Below are 21171 nucleotides of genomic sequence, written 5' to 3'. Positions count from 1 at the left end.
TAAATTAAAAAAGAAGTAGCCAAAGTAAATAAAACCAATGGATCACTGATGTAGTAATTGCTAAAAATTTACTGTGCACTCATCAAAAAGACAGTTTGCAAACCAGGAGCACTCAAATCCAAAAGTGGAATGAGGCTCACAGATATAGCATAGAAAGCAGCTTATATAGTGAGAAAGTAATGTTTTCATGGTGATTGGTAATTAAGCCAAAATAATAACTAAACTGTTTTTTTCTGCTCTTCAAGGTTAGTGTTCACTTACTTTTGATTTTGATGCTTTCATGTACGCTCTTTTCTTTTTGCCTGTTGTGCACAGTCCCATTTGTTGTCCCAATTTTCAACATTCTCATCAATGGTTGCTCCCAGCATAAGACCATTCCAAGCTTCCCCATAATCACAGCTCCCTAGATACACTGTACTTCATTAGAAAGTGTCACATGAATCATATTACTTACTTACATACTATTGATTTCCCTGTTTCTTTCATTGGATAGTGAGCTCTTGATAACAGTAACTGATGATCTGTATTTCCTTCCTTCCAAGTACTTACAAAGGCCTGCCACACAGCAGAATCTCAATAAATGTCAGGTGGCTAAAACAATTATTTAGTGGAAAATCAACTAAGCCAAAGGAGAAAATATATATTTCAAAGGAAGGTGATTGTTCCTTATAGCCAATATACATATTTCAAAGGAAAATTATGCAAGGTTGAGTAATGAGGAAAAACAAATTATACAGACGTAGCACTAAGTAGCATGGGAAGTGGAAAAACATGTTAGACAGTATGAATTTTCTGGTTATGGAAAAAGTATTCTTAATATTTAAATGAGTTTCAGGATTATGAAAGAAAAGTATTCCTAATATCTAAATGTAAAAATTAAGAGGCAATAAGCCCTAGCTGGTGTAGCTCAGTGGATTGAGCATGGGCTGTGAACCAAAGCAATACAGGTTCGATTCCCAGTCAGGGCACATGCCTGGGTTGCAGGCCACGGCCCCCAGAAACCGCACATTGATGTTTCTCTTTCTCTCTCTTTCTCCCTCCCTTCCCTCTCTAAAAATAAATAAATAAAATCTTTAAAAAAATTAGGAGGAAACATCATAAAATACTTGATTCTAATGTTTCAATTAACAATGAGAAAATACATCCCAGATATCAAAAGACTAATATATAAAGAAAGCATATAAATTCATGAAGATCAGAGTAATTTGGTATGATTAATATGCTGATGAAAAGGACATTGGGGTACCATCTTATATTATTAAATCAAGGTTAACATGATAGAATATTTATCATAAAAAGTATAAAATAGGAAAGAGATATTAACAAGGAAATTTGAAAAAAAAGTACTATAATGAAATGAGACCAGTGAGAGAGATGAATACTTATAAAATAGGAAAAGCAGATAATAATTTTAGTTTGTAATTTTGTAATATGATGCCTAAAAAGATAATACAGTTTGGTTAAAATAGGAAATGTTTCCAATTGAATATTCAGAAACTTATTTATTTTAAATGTTTTTAAGTATTGCCATACTACTCCAGACAGGAAGCTTTCTAAAGCTGATCTAGCTCATGAGACAGACAACTGAAATGGAAAGACTATGTAATATTGTGTTCAAATGAAATACATTGCAAGCTTGTAAGTATACATTAAGATGCAGAGTCTAAAACATAAAACATGTTAAATTGTGACCCTCCTGTTCAGCCTAGAATGTAGAGGTGCCTTATGAAAGAAAGCTTAGAATCTCCCCACAGCCAAATGCACCGACGACGGGGTCAGCAGGGAGTTCACTGCCCATGATGGCATCAACCTCAGCAAAGGTCCTGCCAATCATGGCCCCTGATGTTTTCATCCCAGACACTGAAATATGCAATCCTGAGTGATTTCAGGACACACTGATTAGATTTAAGTATGTAAACTCCTAAAAAGTTAAAATTGGTCTGGTACTCTCAAAGCACCCTAACAACTTTTTTCAAATCAAACGAAGTTTGTCCAGCTGCATGTTTATTTGAAATGTGGGTGCTGAAGTATCTGATCTATATCCTGGCTCTGCCGTTTTCTAGTTTCCTGCCTAGAGGGCAGGAAAGTACGGTATTTGGTATTTTTACTTAAAAATCAGAGTGGTACTAATGTCTGAACCTCATTGTTTTTGTGAAGGTTAAATTTAAAATGTGTATAAAGTTCTAATACCAATGCTTGGCTCATAGACATTCATAAATGAATGTTAGAAACAATGTTAATGTTAGGAATAAAGGAATGGGTCCAACCATGAACAAATAATGGAAGAGAAGTAATACGCTTGCTTGTAGAAGCACCAGTGGCGTTTGAGAGCTGGAGTTGGCAGCGGGCAGCTTGGGCTGTGACTCAGCCTGGCTTTTCCCAGGTTGCTCCCCTGGCGTGACACTAGGGGTCTTGAACCAACAAAGTAGTCCAACAAAGTAGTGTCTTGGGGTTTCCATCACATCATTTGTCAAATAAGAATGTTGGAGAAGATATTATTTGAGATGACTTTTAACTCTAGAACTAGTCTGATTTATTTATAAAAAGAGTGTTTTAGAAATAATGCTTCATATAAAATACTAGAAAAATTGTCACTACAAATTTACATCTTCTTCCATTTTTCATAATAGTTCATCTGTTTGTAGCTCATCTCTGAAACATTGCATTTTGCTTTTCCCCACATCAGTATTTTGCACAATTCTACGAAATTAAAATTATCTGTGCATTTATATATTGTTTTGTTTCATTACTATGAACTTTTGTTTCAAACTGGAATCCTTCATTAGAGTGCAACATTGATTTCAGTGAGATTTTCATTTTCTCATGGAACAGTTGCTAATATACCATGCCTGAGGCAAAGGCTAAATATGACACCTTGGCCTACCATTTCAGATGTTTAAAAAATGTTATTCCCACATTCATTCAGCAGTCTAGTCCTAACTTGCCACTCATGTTGTGCCTCTTCCTCTAACATATTATGATATGGTTTTAAAATGGTCCTGTGTACATATTTTGCAAGTATTCTCTTAACTTTTAAATAGCCTATGTTTTATACTATAAGAATTTATCTTTGGAATGAATATGCCAAAATGTTAGTAGTGATTGCCTCTAGACATAACCATTCTTAGTGACATTTTTTTTCCTGCTTACATTTTCTGTACTTTTCAGATTTTTTAAATGAACATTATATAATTTTTATAATTAGAAAAAAATAAAAATTTTAAATATTTTCCTTTGGATTTTAAAACTCTTATCCATAATTCACAGTGGTGTCATATATTTGTTGAAATTAAATAAAATATAAAATTAAGTATTTGAAATTATATAGTATCCTTTTCAAGTGGGAGAGTAGAGAGAAAATAATTGTATGACTTTTCTTAACTTTTGAACAGTTATGAAAGACTGAGAAACAATTATAGATTACACAGAAAACATAATTTTCACTTTTTAAAGAATTTCAGAGAGTCATAAATAAAAATATCATTGTATATGTTCTAGTCATTGTTACTAATGAAATAATAATTGAGAACACCTCCCCAGTTTAAGAAGCTCCAGACTGGAGAAAGGGACATTGGGGGATTGGGTGGCGTTCCACTTAGGCTGAAAAGTACATGCTCTTAATTACTGTAATTTCAGCTAAATCAAATTTTTGTTGAGGTACTTGAATAAAAAGGAAATGTTGAGTAAAAGCTAAGCTTCTTCATATGAGAAGCTACTAAAGAGATTTATAAGCATTATTTGTATCTCTACAAATATATTATATAGCATTATGACACTATTAGCTGTCCAAACAATACATATATAGGATAAACTTAAGAAGAGGAATTATATTGATTTCTATCTGCCCCAATATTTCTATTATAATTCAGAAGAAAATCATAATTGCAGAGTAAAGAGTACAACCATAAAAACTTAATGGAAAAAAATGGTTCCTGGGAACGCATGTAATTCTAACTCTGCTATCATATAATATGAAAATAAGCATATTTTTTAAAAGTTCACCTCTCATTTTATAGGAATATTAAAACACTAGTAAAAGTAATTTGAAATATCTCAAAATTTAAGGTAAAAATATATATTCTATATGAGTATAAATGAACTCCCATTTGGTGGTATCATAAAATGTCTGATTTTTTAAATCTATTTTTATTTCTCAACATGATTTAAATAGCCTATTGTGTTTCTTAGTGAAGAATTAAGTTAAAATATAAGTGCCTATCACTTTATAAGCAATGTGAAGTATAAAAACATGATAAATCAGTGTTAGATACATCATTTTTGCATCAAGCTGTTAGTTGAACTGATACAATCCCATGTTTTATCTTCCAGCATAAACCTGAGTGTGGACGAGAATATATTACTGATATTAAGAAAATAAAAGTTTAGAGTGTCTGTCTAGGAAACTAATTACTAAAACTAGTAAATGGCTACCAGCTAGAGTAAGAAGCGTTTAGTCAAGCACGGCTGGTATGTAGAATTTCCTGCCAATGGCTCAGTCATCCCTGGAGGGTGGAGTTCAGTGGACCTTAGATGACGGATTTGAAGCCTTCAGGATACTGAGTACCTTGGCAAAGATTTCAGCGCTAGATATTTGATTCAATCAGAGACAGTAACATTTTGCTACTTTGCTGTATACATAGAGTCTTCTCTTTAACACTAGTCTTCAGGGAAACCTTAGAACGGTGCTGTTAATACGGCATATGACCGTTTCCTGTGTGAAATGAAGTTGAAACATGAAAAGGAAGACTGGCTTTAACAAAATAAAGAAAAATTGCCGAAAGAGAGCAGTATTTTTGGAGTAGCAAGGGATTATACAAGCTAGCTATTATGTAGTTAATAAAAAAATGGTCCTGAGTATTATGAAACAGTATACCTTAGTTTTGATTAAAAAAAAATCTGGAATAGGGCACCACATTCATAATATGAACACCGTGAAAGCTACCCAGAGTAGTGTTCAAAATGCCATTATTAGCTCAACAAAAATATCCTGTCCAAATACTTTCATTTTTATTAGCAATAAATAATTTGTAACTATACTCTGATGTCTAGAACTAATAAGCTACTAATAATTTTGGTGTTTTTTAGTTTTATCCCTCATTATATGTAATAATGATCCCAAAATGACATTAGGAAACAATACAAAAGAAAATAAAATAATGAAAAATAGAACTCAAAAACATAAAGTGATTAATATAAAAAAGATAAACTCCTTCTAAGAGAAGTTGAATATTTATCATAAATTGTGGAATACACCTTGGAACCTCAGTCTCTGAAGTCTCAGCAGTAATTGGAGCTGTGTTATTAAATCATGCAAAAGCCAGAGAAGCTCTCTGGGACAGAATAAAACTCTTGTGTAAAGCATCACATACCTGAACTCACATTTATAATTCAGACTTTTTGAGTAATATATTTTTCAAACAATTCATCATTTTAATTGGAAATCTGAAGTTATAATGAACGATTAGTTTCTTAGAGAAAAGAAAAAAGCAGCTATTCAATCCGTGAATCTAAAATTTGGCAGCTAATAATTTTTCAAACCTTAATTCTGAAAGTAGAAAACCAGTTCTACGGCCTTTGTTCTAAATATATCAAGTTATCATTACACATTTACTATTAGAAGTGATTAATTATTGTCTGAATTAGTGAACAATCAATGTAGGAGTTTTAAATCATAATACTAATTTTCTAAAATAGTTTGCATAGTATTTGATTATAAGCAGCCTGTCTTATGCTCTGGAGCCCCTGAATTGACTCTGTAGGTGATGGAGAGCTTGTAATTGAGTGTGCGTTTTAGCAAGGTGGAAGGGAAAGAGACAGGCCACCAGCAGTGAACTGTGCAAGGAAAGATGTTGGATGATCCAGGCCGATGGGGATGGAGAAGGGGAATGTAGACATATTTCTAAGGCAGAGAAATTAATTCAATGTGTGGGAGAGAGCGGTCTCTGTGATAGCACTAGGGTGATGGGGGTTGTAGTGATAGTGATGCCTTTAAGATAGTGAATCATGGAGCTCTGTTTTTAAATGGAAGGAGGACAGAAAAATAATGATTTTAGTAAATCTGAAGGTGAGACATAAATAATGTGATATTTAGGGCAAAGTTGTAGACTAGTACAGTGATTAAAGGGGTCCTGAGGACTCAACAATTTTCATAAGATGTAATTTGCCTACAGTGGTACAAAAGTAAGGAAGACTAAAACAACGGTCACCTAAACATTAATAATAAAGGCAATGGGATTAAATTGCAGTATTAACCACATGCACTTGTGGTTAAAATAAATGTTAATTTTGTATAAGAAAAAAAATCAGTGAAATACCACTACACAACCATTAGAATGACTGAAATAAAAAAGACTGGCCAAGTGTTGGTGAGGGTATTGAGCAAACAGAACTCTCACCACTGCTGGTGGAAATGGAGACTGCTATAACGCCTTGGGAAGACAGTTTTGCAGTTTGTGGTGCAAAGACTAATACCATTGAGCATCTTTTCTATGTGCTTACTTGGATATCTTTTTTTGTGACATATCTGTTGAAATCTTTTGCCCAGTTTTTTTAATTGCTTTGTGTGTTTTCTTATTATCAAGTGGAGAGTTCTCTACTTACTGTGATTACAAGTTCTTTAAGATTAATTTTCTACTGATTGTGCATAAAATTTTCCTGCTTCTTTGGCTGTATAACTTTTGATATGCTGTTTGACATTATGAACTTCACCTTCTTGGGTGCCATATTCCTACAGACATTCTTCAGCCTTCTTCTGGAATGCATTTATGCTACTTGAAAACATTTGGCATTTTTCAAGTCTTGCTTTTAAATTTTTTATGTGTGGCCAGAACATTCTTTAATCTAGGGCTATCTTCAGCCCTATCTTCAGTAATGATGCAAATAGAATTGAGGTTGTTTATTACCAATAAAGCTCACCAAAATGAATTTTTAAGATATACTTTATAGAAAAAGAAAATGATCTCAGGAAGAGAATTGAGATCCAAGAAAGAATGGCATATAAAGAATGCTGTAAATGTGTGGTTTAAAATAAATAAATATTGATTCTCTTAATATAAAAAATATGGAAAATGTTAGATAGAGTAATTACCCTGTAAAGTAGGAAAAATAGATATTCTGAGTTAAAGCATTATAAAGTGCCTTTATATATTTTTTCAGAAGAAATAAAAATAATTAAATATAATTAATTACAAATTATTAATAATACTAATTTAATGGCTAAGTTAAGTATACATCTTATAATTTCTAGGATATCAGTGAAAGAATAAAGTAGCATGCAAATGGAATGGGGAGGAACTCAGTCCAAAAAGAAGCAAAAAAAGTTAAACAAAGAAAGGAACAAAAAAGATGATATAAAAGAAGAAGCAATAAATAAGATAGTGGAATTGAATCCATATGCATCAAGTACTATAATCAATATATAATTAAATTACATATTAAAAGGTTAAAATTTTTGACACTGAATTGAAAAATCTAGCTATATACATTCATAAATATATAAAGGTTAGCAAATACATAAGATAGTTCAAAAGAAAAGAACATAAAAATATATACCATATAAATAACAAGCATGATCTAATGGCCATAAAAAACAACACATACTAAATATGGAAATAAATGTTCTGTTTCAGAATACATGGAATATTTTTAAAAATCAGTCAAATAGAACTCAATAAATTTCAAACTACCAAAATGATATACATCATATTCTCTAGCTATACCACAAAATTTAGAAATTAACGACAAAAAGAAAAATTAAAATTCACACTTCTGTTTATTTATGAACAAATCAAAATAAAATAAGAAAATACATGGAACTAAATATTAATTCAAAAAGTTGTAAGAACTTGTTGGATTTAGATGAAGAAGTACTTAGAAATTATAGCTTTAAATGTTTATTTAAGGTATATTTCTAAGAGTTATGAATTTCAAAATTTCAAAGAAAGTAAAAGTTAATGAATATTAAATATAATACAAAAATGAATGTAGAAAGGTTTAAAAAGTATTACAAAATACTTTTTAAAGATTCATATGGTTGTCCTTTGAAAGGACAGGTAAAATTAACAAACTTCTAGGAAGATTAATTGATATAAAAAAGAGACACAAATAGATTATCTTAGAAATAAAAAAGAAAACATAATTTCATATAGAGCAGATATAAAAATAAAGGAATGTTATAAACAATTTTATGTCAATAAACTTGAAAATAATTAAAATCAACAAATTCCTAGAAAAGCAAAACAACGAAATGACTCAAATAGGAAGCCAGAATGGTTCCAAATTCTTAAATATATTCAACTGAAATGTTCAAAGAACAATTCATTCACATGGAAAAAATAATCTGGAGCGCAGCTTCACACTGCACATGGAATTCATTCCAGATGCATGTCATACTTCCATGAGAAAAAGTTTCATATTTTAGAAGACATACTATGACCTAAGAGAGGTAAAGATTTCTTAGACAATATATATAAGTAGTAAACTAAAAGAAAAACATTGACACATGTGACTATATTAAGAGCTTCTCTTTATTAAAATTATAACTACAGCTATATTTCCTAGTCCAGCTTCCAATTCAGTATTAAATATTGTATGAAGTTCAAATATTGTATAACTTTAAATCCCTTTAATCTGGAACAATCACTCATCCTTTCTTTTAATTTCTTGGCTTTAATATAGTTGAAAGCTATAAAAATTATTTTGTGGAATTTACTTTAGGTTTGTCTGATATCACCTTGTGATCAGATTAAGGTTGTGTATTTTGGCAAGAATATCACAGTAAACCTGTTCATCATTAAAACAGTGAAAACCCTAACTGCACCAAAAACCATTTATAAATCTACAGTTAAAACCACAATTTGTACTCTTTTGTTATTTTTTGAATGCTGGGAGTGCTAAAATATTTTATTAAAAAAGTTACTGGCATTACATTTTTTAACAGAAAGTAATAAGAAGGAATATTGTCAAAAATAATTACAAAAATGTAATGAGAGTCATAAGCAAATAATAATAAAATTTAATAGAATTAGAAATGAAGTAAATATTTTCTAAAAGGAAAGCATCTGAGATAAATTTACTGATAAAGGACATTTTTCAAGTTGACCTTACAAGATAGCTGGGATTTTGACTGAGAATATGGGGGAGGGCACTCCAGATAGAGAGGGCAGCAAGAGAACAGTAGTATGAAGGCAGAAATGGTCGGCTGTGTTTGTTCAATGGGAGGAGAGGCAATCACCCCAGTGTGCAGCGTGTGCCTGCCAATGACAGAAACACTCATGCCAGAGCCACACATTCAAGGAGCTGAAAGATCATGTGAAAACGATGGACTTGATTTGAAAGGCCTTGAGGCCTCGTTGACTAGGGTGACCCGAGTTCTTACAGCACTGCACAGCTCTGATGGAGGAAAGAAAAAGAAATGCTTCTACATAGTTTGTTTCTGATGTGTGGTTGTTGTTTTTCTTGTTTTGTTTTTCCAATAACTCTGCTATTACACTGCTATTCTTTATCTTAGGCTTTTTTTACACTTAATGAAGCTAAAAATTTTTAATCCTTGGTTTGGTAATATAAAAACAAAATTAAAATGTTAAGGTTATTTATTAAAAAATTAGCAGCTTTCCTACTACCATGACATCTATAATTTGACAATAAAGATAATAAGTATCAAATATTAAAATATGAAATGAATATGAAATATAAATGTATTTTAGTACAATTTTATTGTATTAAACACATATTTTATTTTAATATTTCATATTAAAAGCTCAGAGAGATATGCAATTGTTGAGAGCAAACCAGGGTGCCTAAGAAGGGTCCAAAGGCAAAAGATACAAGAATAAAGAGCAAAGAGCATGGGAGGAAGAAGACCCAGCAGATGTGTCCTGGTCGCAGAAACTGGTAAACTGTCTTTTAAGGGGATGATTTATAAACAATAAAGTACAGAGCAGTAACACTCAGAAATGCTGGTTGTTTCCACAGAAGTTTGAAATCGGATCATTTGTATTACATATAAACAATGCTGCATGAAACCTGCAAGTCTGCTTCAAAAACTTGAAGCAGAAAATGAACTAAAAATACAAAAACTAAAGAAAGAGAAGACAGAAAATGGAAGAAATATGGTCAAAATGATTATACTACACAGAGAAAGGTGGGAAACACATACAGGTTCATATTGGATTAATCCAAATTTGGGAATTAAAGAGAGAAAATTTAGTCTTCAAAATTTCTTAAAAGAAAATAAAACCCTCAAAATAAAAAACAAAAACTAATCAGACTAAACATGATTTACTGTATCTTTTTATCTTTTTATAGCATTAAAAACTTCTCTCTGGAACCTTGATTAATTATAAAATATCTTTTTCTTTCAAGAATATGTTTTCTGATTTTTCTTTCTTATGTGTACATACTAGAACATTTAATTATATCCATGACCATCTGGGCATTGTATTGTTCTCTTTATCATGCCATGCTTCTGAATAATAAGTTCTCTTTCTTTTTTAAATAATTTTTCTATGAGATGGAGGAAAAGTAGCACAAAGACAGTAAAAATTGAATTCTACATCTTTCATACTATTTCACCCATTTTTGGAAAACAAGGCTTCATGTATTCAATATGAAACAAAATAATTTAGCCAACCATTTAATTTATTTATTAAAACACACTTATTATGGTGTAGACTATAGTGATTAGTACCGATTTAGTCAAGGAACTCAACTCATATATACAAACTATTTTATGCATGATTTGAAAACTGCTTATAGATCTACATTCTGGTTGCATGCTTGTAGTTAAGAAAAATGTATCATCTTTGAGTGTGTTTTCCTGTGCACGTTCTTGTGTTTTTCATTTGGTAAGTGCATCTAAGTTACTCTCAGAAATCACAGTCTAAAATTTGAATATGGAAAGATTTTTTTCTAACAATGTCTTCAAAATAAGCTTACTTTTCCATAAACCATAAGCTTATTTCTACTCAAATATCAACAGGAAAATAATTGGAAAATATAGCAGAATACCACTGATATAATGACCTAAAGGTAGTCATCATAAAACAAAACAACTAACACAACAGGTTTTTTGTCAATATTGTTATGTAATAGTGACAGCATAATTTAAGTGGCCAAATAGAAATGATGAGTGTGGAAAGTCATTCAAAATTTTGCCACCAATTTATAGTGCTCCTCTGTCTTAGGGAAGAAAATTAGCACAATTACTTGCATTTTATGTGCATTTGATTATAATTTTTAATACTTTCTAGTTGCAACATTTTTCCTTTTCAACAACAGCAACAACACCAAAAAATATACTTAGGGCATACCCTTCCCCCCCAAAAAAAGAAGAAGAAGAAGTAAGAAGAAACTTGAGGACTGCCAGTTTCAAAATTCTAATATACAGTCAACATTTACTCTTTTTATTCCTGAAAATCATCCCAAAACATTGAGAATGAGAAATAATTATGTAAATGCCCTACTTATTAAAAATAGAAAACAGCAAAATTCTAGATGGCCAGACTGTGGAATGGTTTCAAAATCAGTGATGGTGTGCAAAGGGTGTGCCGGAGGATACAAAGAAAAGAAACCTTGAAGAATTAATCTAGAAACTGTGGATTTCTTTTATTTTAATTTTTGTATTGTTGTTCAAGTACAGCTGTCTTCATTTCCTCCCCACTACTCCCCCCCATCCCAGCCATCCCCACCTCCCACCCTTGATCCTACCCGCCTTTGGTTTTGTCCATGTGTCTTTCATACACATTCCTGTAAACTTTCCCTCCTTTTCAAGAAGAACTAACAAATACACCTTCTTCTAAGGTTAGGAGCCATACATTTTTATATTGTAGACATGATGCAGCAGTTTCAGACAGAAGCATTTGTGAAAGCAATATGGTTGCAAAAAGCAGAGAAAGTAGGGCTAAATGAGGAACTGTACAAAAAAGACACATTTGCAGAAAGCAATCTATATCTGTGGAAACAGAGAAGTCAAGTCTTTCATTGTGGGGGAAAAGAAACGGAACAGAACACACAACAAAAAAACCCACATTGCCTATTATCATTGGCTAGACCAAAAAAAAAAATAAAATAAAACTTCACTTTGTTCAGTGGTACAGAAGAAAAACTGGGCAACCACAGGATCTATACAAAGATACTACAAGATAAAGAGAGAGAGAAAAAAGAAAACCAATGGCGTACAGAAACACACACTAAAAGCATGTTGCCATCGAGAAGTGAAAAAAATGTGACCAAACATTTTACCATGAATTTTTAAAATATACCAAATAGCAACTACTGCTTTGAAGCAATTATATAGTGCAGAATACAAGGGGTTAAGGAGAGGTTAGCAAGACAAGAACAAGAGATGAACTGTAAACTTTTAATGCTCAACTAAATGGTATAATTGAAAACAGTAGAAGTACCATGAAATGGGGGGGGCAGGGAGGGAAGAGCATGGACAGAATAAGAAGACAGCAAAAAGTGAAGTGATAGTTACAAACTGGATATCCGTGGATATCAAGGAATCAAAATGAATGAGAGAGGAATTGTTGAATATATCACAAACAAAATAAATCCAACCTACATACAAAAGTAATCCTGAATAACAAAGTCATTAGAAGAAAGAGCAAGTATTGAAAGCTATACATCCTGAATAAAAGAAGACTTGAATCTACATCTTGAGGAGGGGGAAGGGAACTTATGAAAAAATAGTCATGTCTCTGGGCAAAATAGTCCAGAACAGTCAGCAGTAAAATAACATTCTAGTGAAGTCACTGGGCTTAAAACACAAATGAAGGATTCTTTAATTAGCCAGGCAAATAGGGTCTCCCTAAATACTACAGTTCTAGTAGAAAAGAGAGCAACATTGTTCTCAGTGAAACTGTACTTCAAGCACAAGGCAACACACAAACACTTTTGAACATGGAAGATTTCAGAAACACTGCTGCCAAGGGCCCTTCCTCCGGAATCTCTGAGAGGTGACATCCAACCAAGAGATGTCTCAAAAATCAGTAACAAACTTGCCAACATTGTAAGGCCCTTTTGGAAGCAAATCCTCTCCTAGTGGAGAGTGGAGGCTTGTGAACGATCGTAGCTCTTCACGGCTTGACTGAGACCCCACGAGATGCTCCGATCCAGAACCTCCCCGAGAAGCTGCTCCTAGATTCCTCAGCCACACAAACTGTGATAGAACCAATGTTTGTTTTTTTAAGTTGCTAAATTTTAGGGTAACTTGTTAGACAACAATGCATAACTGAAACAAGGCTTTAAAAGTACTGAAGTTGAAGATGCAAATTGTTTGGGATTGTATGTGTTCTCTGGATGTACAGAACACCAAGACCCATGCTAGACCCTTGTTTGAAAATGATTAAAGACAAGAGGTGTGCCTGCAGGGCTGCCCCGAGTGCAGGATGTGGTGGCTACACTGGCAGTGGCTTGCATGTGCAGTTTGTCAGGGCAAGAGACAAATGAATGGTTTTGCTACAGCAGAATGCCATTTGTTGCTGGGGGGAGTGGGGATCTTACGGTATCTAAAGGAAAAGAATTACCCCATTTTTAAAAATTGGATTGTTTGTCTTCCTGGTGTTGAGTCATATAAACTCTTTATGTATTTTGGAGATTAAACCCTTCTCTGATGTATCCTTGGCAAACATTTTCTCTCATGCAGTTGGTTCCCTTTTCATTTTGGTGATGGTTTCTTTAGCTGTGCAGAAATTGTTTAATTTCATGTAGTCCCATTTGTTTAGTTTTTCCTTTGTTTTCCTTGCCCTAAGGGATATAATGGCAAAAATATCGCTATGCAAGATATCTGAAATTTTACTGCCTATGTTCTTCTCTAGGATTTTTATGGTGTCACAACTTATACTTAAGCCTTTTATCCATTTTGAGTTTATTCTGGTGCATGGTGTAAGATCATGGTCTAGTTTCATTTTTTTGCACATGCCAGTCCAGTTCTCCCAATACCATTTATTGAAGAGACTGTCTTTATTCCATTGTATGCTCTTGCCTTATTTATCAAAAATTAATTGACCATAAAGACACGTGTTTATTTCTCTTAAACCTGTGTCTTTATGGTCAATTAATTAAATATAACCAGAGACATTGAGATTAAAAACAATCACACAGTAACCAGAGGGTAGGTGGGAGGGGATAATGGGGGAAGGGTTTTCAGGAACAACTATAAAGGACACATGGGCAAAACCAAAGGCGGGTGGAAGTAGGGGAGGGAAGTGGGGATGGTTGGGGGTTGGGGGGGCAGTGGTGGGGGATAAATGCAGACAACTGTCATTGAACAACAATATAATAACTTTTTTAAAAAAGACAGGTTTATTTCTAGGCTCTCTATTCTGTTACATTGATCTATGTGTCTGTTCTTATGCCAGAACCTGAACAGACACTTCTCAAAGGAGGACATACAGATGACCCACAGACATATGAAAACAATGCTCATCATCACTAGCCATCAGAGAGATGCAAATTAAAACCACATGAGATACTCACACCATTCAGAATGGTTATCACTGGTAAATAAACAGACAACAAGTGCTGGTGAGGGTGTAGATAAAAGGGAACCCTAGTGCACTGTTGGTGGGATTGCAGACTGGTGCAACCACTGTGGAAAATAGTATGGAATTTCTTCAGTGAACTAAAAACGGAACTGCCTTTTGAACCAGCGATTCCACTGCTGGGAATATACTTGAAGAATCTTGAAACACCAGTTCAAAAGGATTTATGTACCTTATGTTCATAGCAGTGCTATTTACAATATCCAAGATTTGCATACAGCCTAAGTGCCCATCAGTAGATAAGTAGATAAAAAAACTGGTACATTTACAAAATGGAATAGGAATTCCTACCTTTTGTGACAGCATAGATGAAATTGGAGACTATTATGCTAAGTGAATTAGCTAGTCTGTAAAAGACAAATACCATATGATCTCATTTATAAGAGGAATCTAATTAACAAAATAAACTAATGAACAAAATAGAACCAGAGGCAAAGAATCATGGAGCAGGCTGACAGCTGTAAGAGGGGAGAGGGAGGTGGAAACTGATTGAAAAAAGGTGAAGGGATTAGTCAAAGAACCTGTATGGAAGGCCCATGAACATGGACAATGGTGTGGGGATTGACTATGATAGTGGGGGGTGGACTGGGTGGAAGGGGACAAGGGGGGAAAAATTGGGAAAACTGTAATAGCGTAAACAGCAAAATATTTTTAAAAAATAAAGGAAAAGATTTTCCTGAGACATGCACAGGAGGATGTGGATCTGTGGTATGGCTTATTGATGATGTACAATTAATGGGGATCCCCACCTGGTTCCCCAATGTCCCATCCCACCCATCTCACCATGGGAAACATCCATTCTTGTCTTTAATAGAGTCAAGATAAAGGCCACTGCCCAGAGTTCATGCTCCACGTTAATGTATAGCCCATTCCAGCATCTGGCTAGCTTAGTGTGTGTTTCCAACTGTAATCCATTTCAGGCTTGCCCCTGGAGCCTGCATGTGAAGTTGCATGGCCATGAGCTATGTGGCAGCTAGGATCACATTGTCATGGAAAAAGGACAAGTGAAAGCACAGGATGAGTGTGGGTCACCCTTGCAAAAGAGAGAACTTCTTTGTCCCCCTGGCGTTATATTAGTTTGAGTGTGGGATGGACCAGTAGCTCTCTCCGAATGACCAATTAACTTCCCAAACTTTTGCATGCTTCTGGTGGGTTGACCTTCCAACCCATCCATTCTTTCCCCAGACTAGACCAACAGGACTCTCTGGTCCAGCACCTCTCCCTGTGCCATTTGGACTTCTATTGGCATGTGACAGCTTCCGCCTGGTCCCACCTCTTCCACATCAAGCCTCAAGCAGAAAAGAACAGGGAGGGAGGAAGGAGCTTTCATGTTAGTAAGCATTGGAGTTTTGACTATTACATAGTACTGTAATTAATTAATGAAGGAACCCTTATGTGCTGCTCTTTAACACGATGGATATACAATTAAAACTATCTTTGTTATTGAAAATTAGTAAAAATAGCAGTACTTCATACCAGTAATAGATATCATACAATTATCAATCCAACAAAAGCTTTGTAATTTTAACCCAGACCCTGAGACATTGGACAGCTACTGAGTGGTAACAGCATCACAGCAGATAGTATTATCTCAAGTTAAGTAAGAAAACAGCTTCCAGAACCAAACTCCTATATAGCAGCATAGCCTAACATTTTTGTTTGGCCAAGTGTGATTTCATATAAGCTGCCCTAAGAAATATTTATAAACCATTTTTTGAGCAACCGATGTCTTTACTGGAATATAGCTAAAAATTAAGAACATTTATGCATTTTCAGGAAAGTGCAGCATATTGTTAAATAAATTTGCTTTTATTTTTCTGTTTTTATCCTAACATCAGATATCCATTCTTCAAAAAACTATAGTGTTTTTAATTATAAGAAAAAACAAAAAATAAAAATAAATAGATAGAGAAGATTTGCAACACTACCTGTGAATAGGACGCTCTCAATTACAGAGATGTAATCTTCAGGTCCCTGCTCAGTTGAGATCTCCCATTTGCTTTCAGAGATGTTTAATAATTTGTAGAATCGATCTGAACTCATTACCCCACACAGGAGGATAACTACACTTTCTGGTGAATGAAGCACCTTTTCCAGAAATTGACATTTATTTGGAGTTAGGTCTTCAAGCAGGCTACTTGATAATATCAAAAGTTTGCATTTATAAGAGTTTACATTCAGCAGTTCCAAATCCCGAAGAGGGTAATCCTCCAGGTGATGTAGCCGGATTGCTTCCCTTTTCATGATGTGTGAGAAAACTTCCCTCAAGTACAGAGCCCATTCCTCAGCGTCTTCTTCATAGATAATTATGATGTCTTTTGTATTTTCTGGAAAAAATAAAATATATCTTTATTTTCTTATATTTAAAATGCTAACAGAAGGTTATATTGTTATTTCTGAAAAAAATTAATGTGCTGCTTAGGGAATGTATTAATTTGCTTATATAAGAGACTAATAATAAAATTCATATTATCCCCATCATAATCATATGGGATTAAACTGATCCCTCAGCTGCAACACACTTCATGTACAACTGTGAATCCAGGATGCTCAGCAGAAGTGAGAGGCCTGGAGGTAGAATGGTAAGAACATTCTTTGGGATTAGGGGCACTGAGCTACTAGGCATGGTTCTGCCAGTGAACACAGTTTTACCTAGATTATGGTATTTAACTCCTCTGAGCCACTGTTGTTTTTTTTAACTAAATGATAGTTTATAAAGAAAAAAGCCCTATCCAATGAACTGGATTATTCTGAGAAGAAATGAGAGATTTATATAAGAGAATTTCAAAATCTTTTTTCCAAGTCAAGATGGGTACATAAAGACAGATTAGAATTTCCATGCCCAGAAAACCTACAAAATAAAAACTAAAAAAAGAAATTCAGTAGCAAAATACAAATAAAGCAGCATTCCTTCATGTCATAAACTAAAAAGTTGCTTCTGAAAACATAAATGGAAGGTTCTGGTGGGGAAGTACTAACCCTAAACTGAGCTCCCACCCAGAAATCCTAGAGCTAGTAGTGAGGAAAACACTGGAGTCACCAACGCAGTCGGGCTTCCTCACTACATAAAAGTATCTCTGAAGACGGAGGCTTTCTATTTCAACTCATGCTTAGCATCATTTCTTGAAGAGATATTCGACAAATATATTTACATATACAGAATGAGAAAAAAATCTGGCAGAAAACACATGAGAAACGTACTCTAGTTGTGTATGAATCACCAATATAGTTGTTATTCTCTATGTACTATCTCAGTCAGCCTGAATACTAAATAAATTCTTGCTGAACAAACTCAGACATAGTGTCATAATTCAGTATTTTAATGTTTGAGGAATAGTAGAGGAAGAGTTTCTTTATATTATAACTAGCTAGAGTAACTGTTGCATAGTTACAAAACAATTACAGTAAAAACTAAACTAATAATGTTTTAAATTACCAAGTGCTTAACATAAGCTAGGACTCTTCATGTTTTACATATGTTATTCACTTAATTTTCAAAACTACTGCCATTAAGGCAGTGATGTTAGTCACATTTTACAGATGGGAAAATTAAATTGCTGTTGGAATTAGGATTTTGATGCAGGCAGTCTGACTCCACAGACTGTACCTTTAGCCTACTAGCAAGGGACACAATAACATTATTGAGAAGATTCACAGAGATTCTTTGTACTGATATGGGCTAAATGTAGCCAATATTAAGCACCCTATAAATTAATCTCAAATATGCAAAGTATGTGACAGCTTATTGGGAATCTGATTTCCTCTCAAGAGAAAAGAGGTTAAAGATGATATGACACATTCTTAGAGTATGGTCATCTATGATGAATTTATAGAACTTACTTCTGGACTCTAAAATTTAAATCAATAAAAGTATGGCTAAGCTATAAGGTATTTTAAAGTGCAGCATGAATATTTCCGTGTTGTATAGTTGGGCTTCACAGCATTGTAGAAGGACAATGATAGGAAATCAATTTTAGACTCAATCACATAACCTATTTTTCAAAACTTCCTGAGAAAAATTACTCATTACCTCGATACATTATGGCTATTTTTTATGTTTAAATTGTTTTCCTTTTAAATTTGTGTTGGCTTATACTTAGTCAAAAATCATTGTTTGAAAAATTTTAAAAACCTAATACTTAGTCCATAATTGCTATTTGATGGTTTTTAAAAACCTGAAGATTGTTGTTAAATGTCATCCCTTCCTTCTCTTTAAATTAAATTACTTGGGTCTTTTAAACTTAAATTTTCTCAATTATTATTTACTAAGACTTTCTTTTTTAAAGATTTTATTTATTTATTTTTAGAGAGGGAAGGGAGGGAGAAAGAGAGAATGAGAAACATCAATGTGCAGTTGCTGGGGGCCGTGGCCTGCAACCCAGGCATGTGCCCTGACTGGGAATCGAACCTGTGACACTTTGGTTCGCAGCCCGCGCTCAATCCACTGAGCTATGCCAGCCAGGGCAAGACTTTCCATGTACCAGATATGTTGCTAAGTATTTAACATGCATTACTTTATTTAAAATTCATAAAACTGCATGAAGTTAGCTTTATTATTCTTATTTTACTGATAATCACATTGAGCCTCAGCAAGGTTAGGTAAATTGTCAGAGCCATGAAGATGGTAATTGGTATTTCTGCTGCCTTCTACTAATCTTTTTTGTATGAAACTGTGTTGAATCAAACTACAGAAGTTGATAGAACACCTTTTCATAGTCATGTTTTCTTTTCCCTTATCCTAGAAAATACAAGCTTGTCCTCGAGTAACATGTGAAGTATGGACCCAACAATAGTGCTCTGTGAATTCTCAAGAGGAGCCTTCTGGCCTTGCAATGCACTTACTTTTATTCACATGAACTAAATCAAATTAAAATCATTATTCCACCCATTTCAGGATGGTTATTGTCATTGTTTGGCCAATTTTAACAGACTGAAATGAAATAATAAATAATGAACCTGAAATATAGAAATACAAAGTTTCCATTCCTCAAAAGTTTTGATTTGCAATTAAGTTCTGCAAATAAATTATTTAAAATGTAAATTTCTAATCTAGCAAAATAAAGTAAATGATAGCATTATACAAAAAATAGAGCCATATTAATTTCTGTACATGTACTATAAGGTGTTCTTTCAGATATCATAGTGAAGCATTATTTTTCATGCAAAGTATTACAACAAACCCTTAAACCTGAAGGTAATTTGTATCAATAATTGATATCAATAATTGTTTTTACACCAAGAACAGACTATACTACATTTTCCAAAAGAATGAGACTGATCATAAATCTAAATCCTTCCTAATACTTATTTACAGCTTCGAATGGCAGATTTTCTTTTTTTTTCAATAAGATCCCATCTCTTACCCTTGTTTAAGGGTAAGAAGAAAGATAACATGATACCTTTATTCAATATTATATTTTTTTCTAACTGGTAGCCAAAGTGCAGAGAAAAACAAACAAACAGAAAATCACAAAGAAATGATTTGCAGGCATAATGGACTCAGTAGTGATTAACAGGAACATTAATCTTGATATAATGACACACAAATATATCAGAGTATACTCAGATAATATAGTAAATGTAACTGAATTGGTCTTACACTTTGACTTAGTGAGCAGGGGAACAAAATTAGGGACTTTCCACAGGATAAAGGTAGTGAAACACAGTAAAACTTGTATTTGTCCTCCAGGAAAGTTGGTTAATTTTGATTATTCATGGTGGCAGAAAGTATCAGCTGTTTACTATATATATCTGTGAGGCAGATGCTGCTGAGGTACCTCTCATATTTTCCTGGACCACCAGCTACATCTTGATGGTCAGTCGATATGCACACTGACCACTCCCTTCCTCTGCATTGCTGCCTGGGGACTTTCTCTGGGGCTAACGGAGCTGCCTCAGCCCTATGCACCCGCCTGGAAGCTCAGAAGCACTGGGAATTTACAGAGCTGGGCGGTGGCGGGGCAACCCTTAATCAATCAGGGATGAAAATCAATGTGTAAAGAACTTACCATTCCCATCTTCAGTGGGACAATTCTGAGGTTTTTACTTACAGAGCAATGAGAAGGTTCCCAGTGCTATTGAATTGTAATTGCTCATCACATTAATCTGCTTATTAACATTGGCTTTTCTTGCTTTCTTGTCTCACATTTCCCATTTTCTCACTAGAACTTCATGGGCTCATCCTCTCAATAAACTATCTGCATCTGTGTCTATTTCTCAGTGTCTTCTTCAAGGAAAATCTCTATACACATATATATTAGTTAACCTACTTCTTCCTTTCAAATACAGGAAAGTACCAACACATTTTAAGAATATGCTTTTCAGATATGGTGAAACATGACCAGCAACAGTTATTTTTATACATATGTAAAACTTTCTTTTTCTGTTTAAAATGCAAACAAAAGCTTTTATGCTTCACAGAACAACCTGGGAGGAGAGATTTTTTCTTTTCTCTAAAAACAGCACAGTGTTAATTTCTACAGGGTTATTTTGCTAAGGCCTCCTACTCCTCACATAAAAACTGCAAATGTTCAACTCCCACCTCTATCACTGTTTATCACTAATACAAATTGTTAATAGTTCATTTAAGACTATAGACATGAAAAGATTCTAAATCTGTAAGGAGGTT

General features: G+C 33.8%; 1 protein-coding gene across 4 annotated transcripts in view; it reads right to left on the bottom strand.

The window, feature by feature from the left end:
* BANK1 (B cell scaffold protein with ankyrin repeats 1) overlaps positions 1–21171 on the bottom strand; it is a 305662-nt gene that overhangs the window by 257641 nt on the left and 26850 nt on the right. For all 4 annotated transcript variants that reach the window (XM_045820456.1, XM_045820453.1, XM_045820455.1 and 1 more), the window contains one exon: positions 16472–16870. In XM_045820456.1, coding sequence (XP_045676412.1) covers positions 16472–16787 — 316 coding nt within the window. In that variant the 5' untranslated portion in view covers positions 16788–16870. The remainder of the gene's footprint in view (positions 1–16471; positions 16871–21171) is intronic.

This window comes from Phyllostomus hastatus, unplaced genomic scaffold (genome assembly GCF_019186645.2).
Source record: "Phyllostomus hastatus isolate PE091 unplaced genomic scaffold, TTU_PhHast_1.1 phas_scaffold_39, whole genome shotgun sequence".
Taxonomy (NCBI): domain Eukaryota; kingdom Metazoa; phylum Chordata; class Mammalia; order Chiroptera; family Phyllostomidae; genus Phyllostomus; species Phyllostomus hastatus.
The sequence above is the reverse complement of the archived record's forward strand: the minus strand, read 5'-3'. Positions and strand labels throughout refer to the sequence as shown.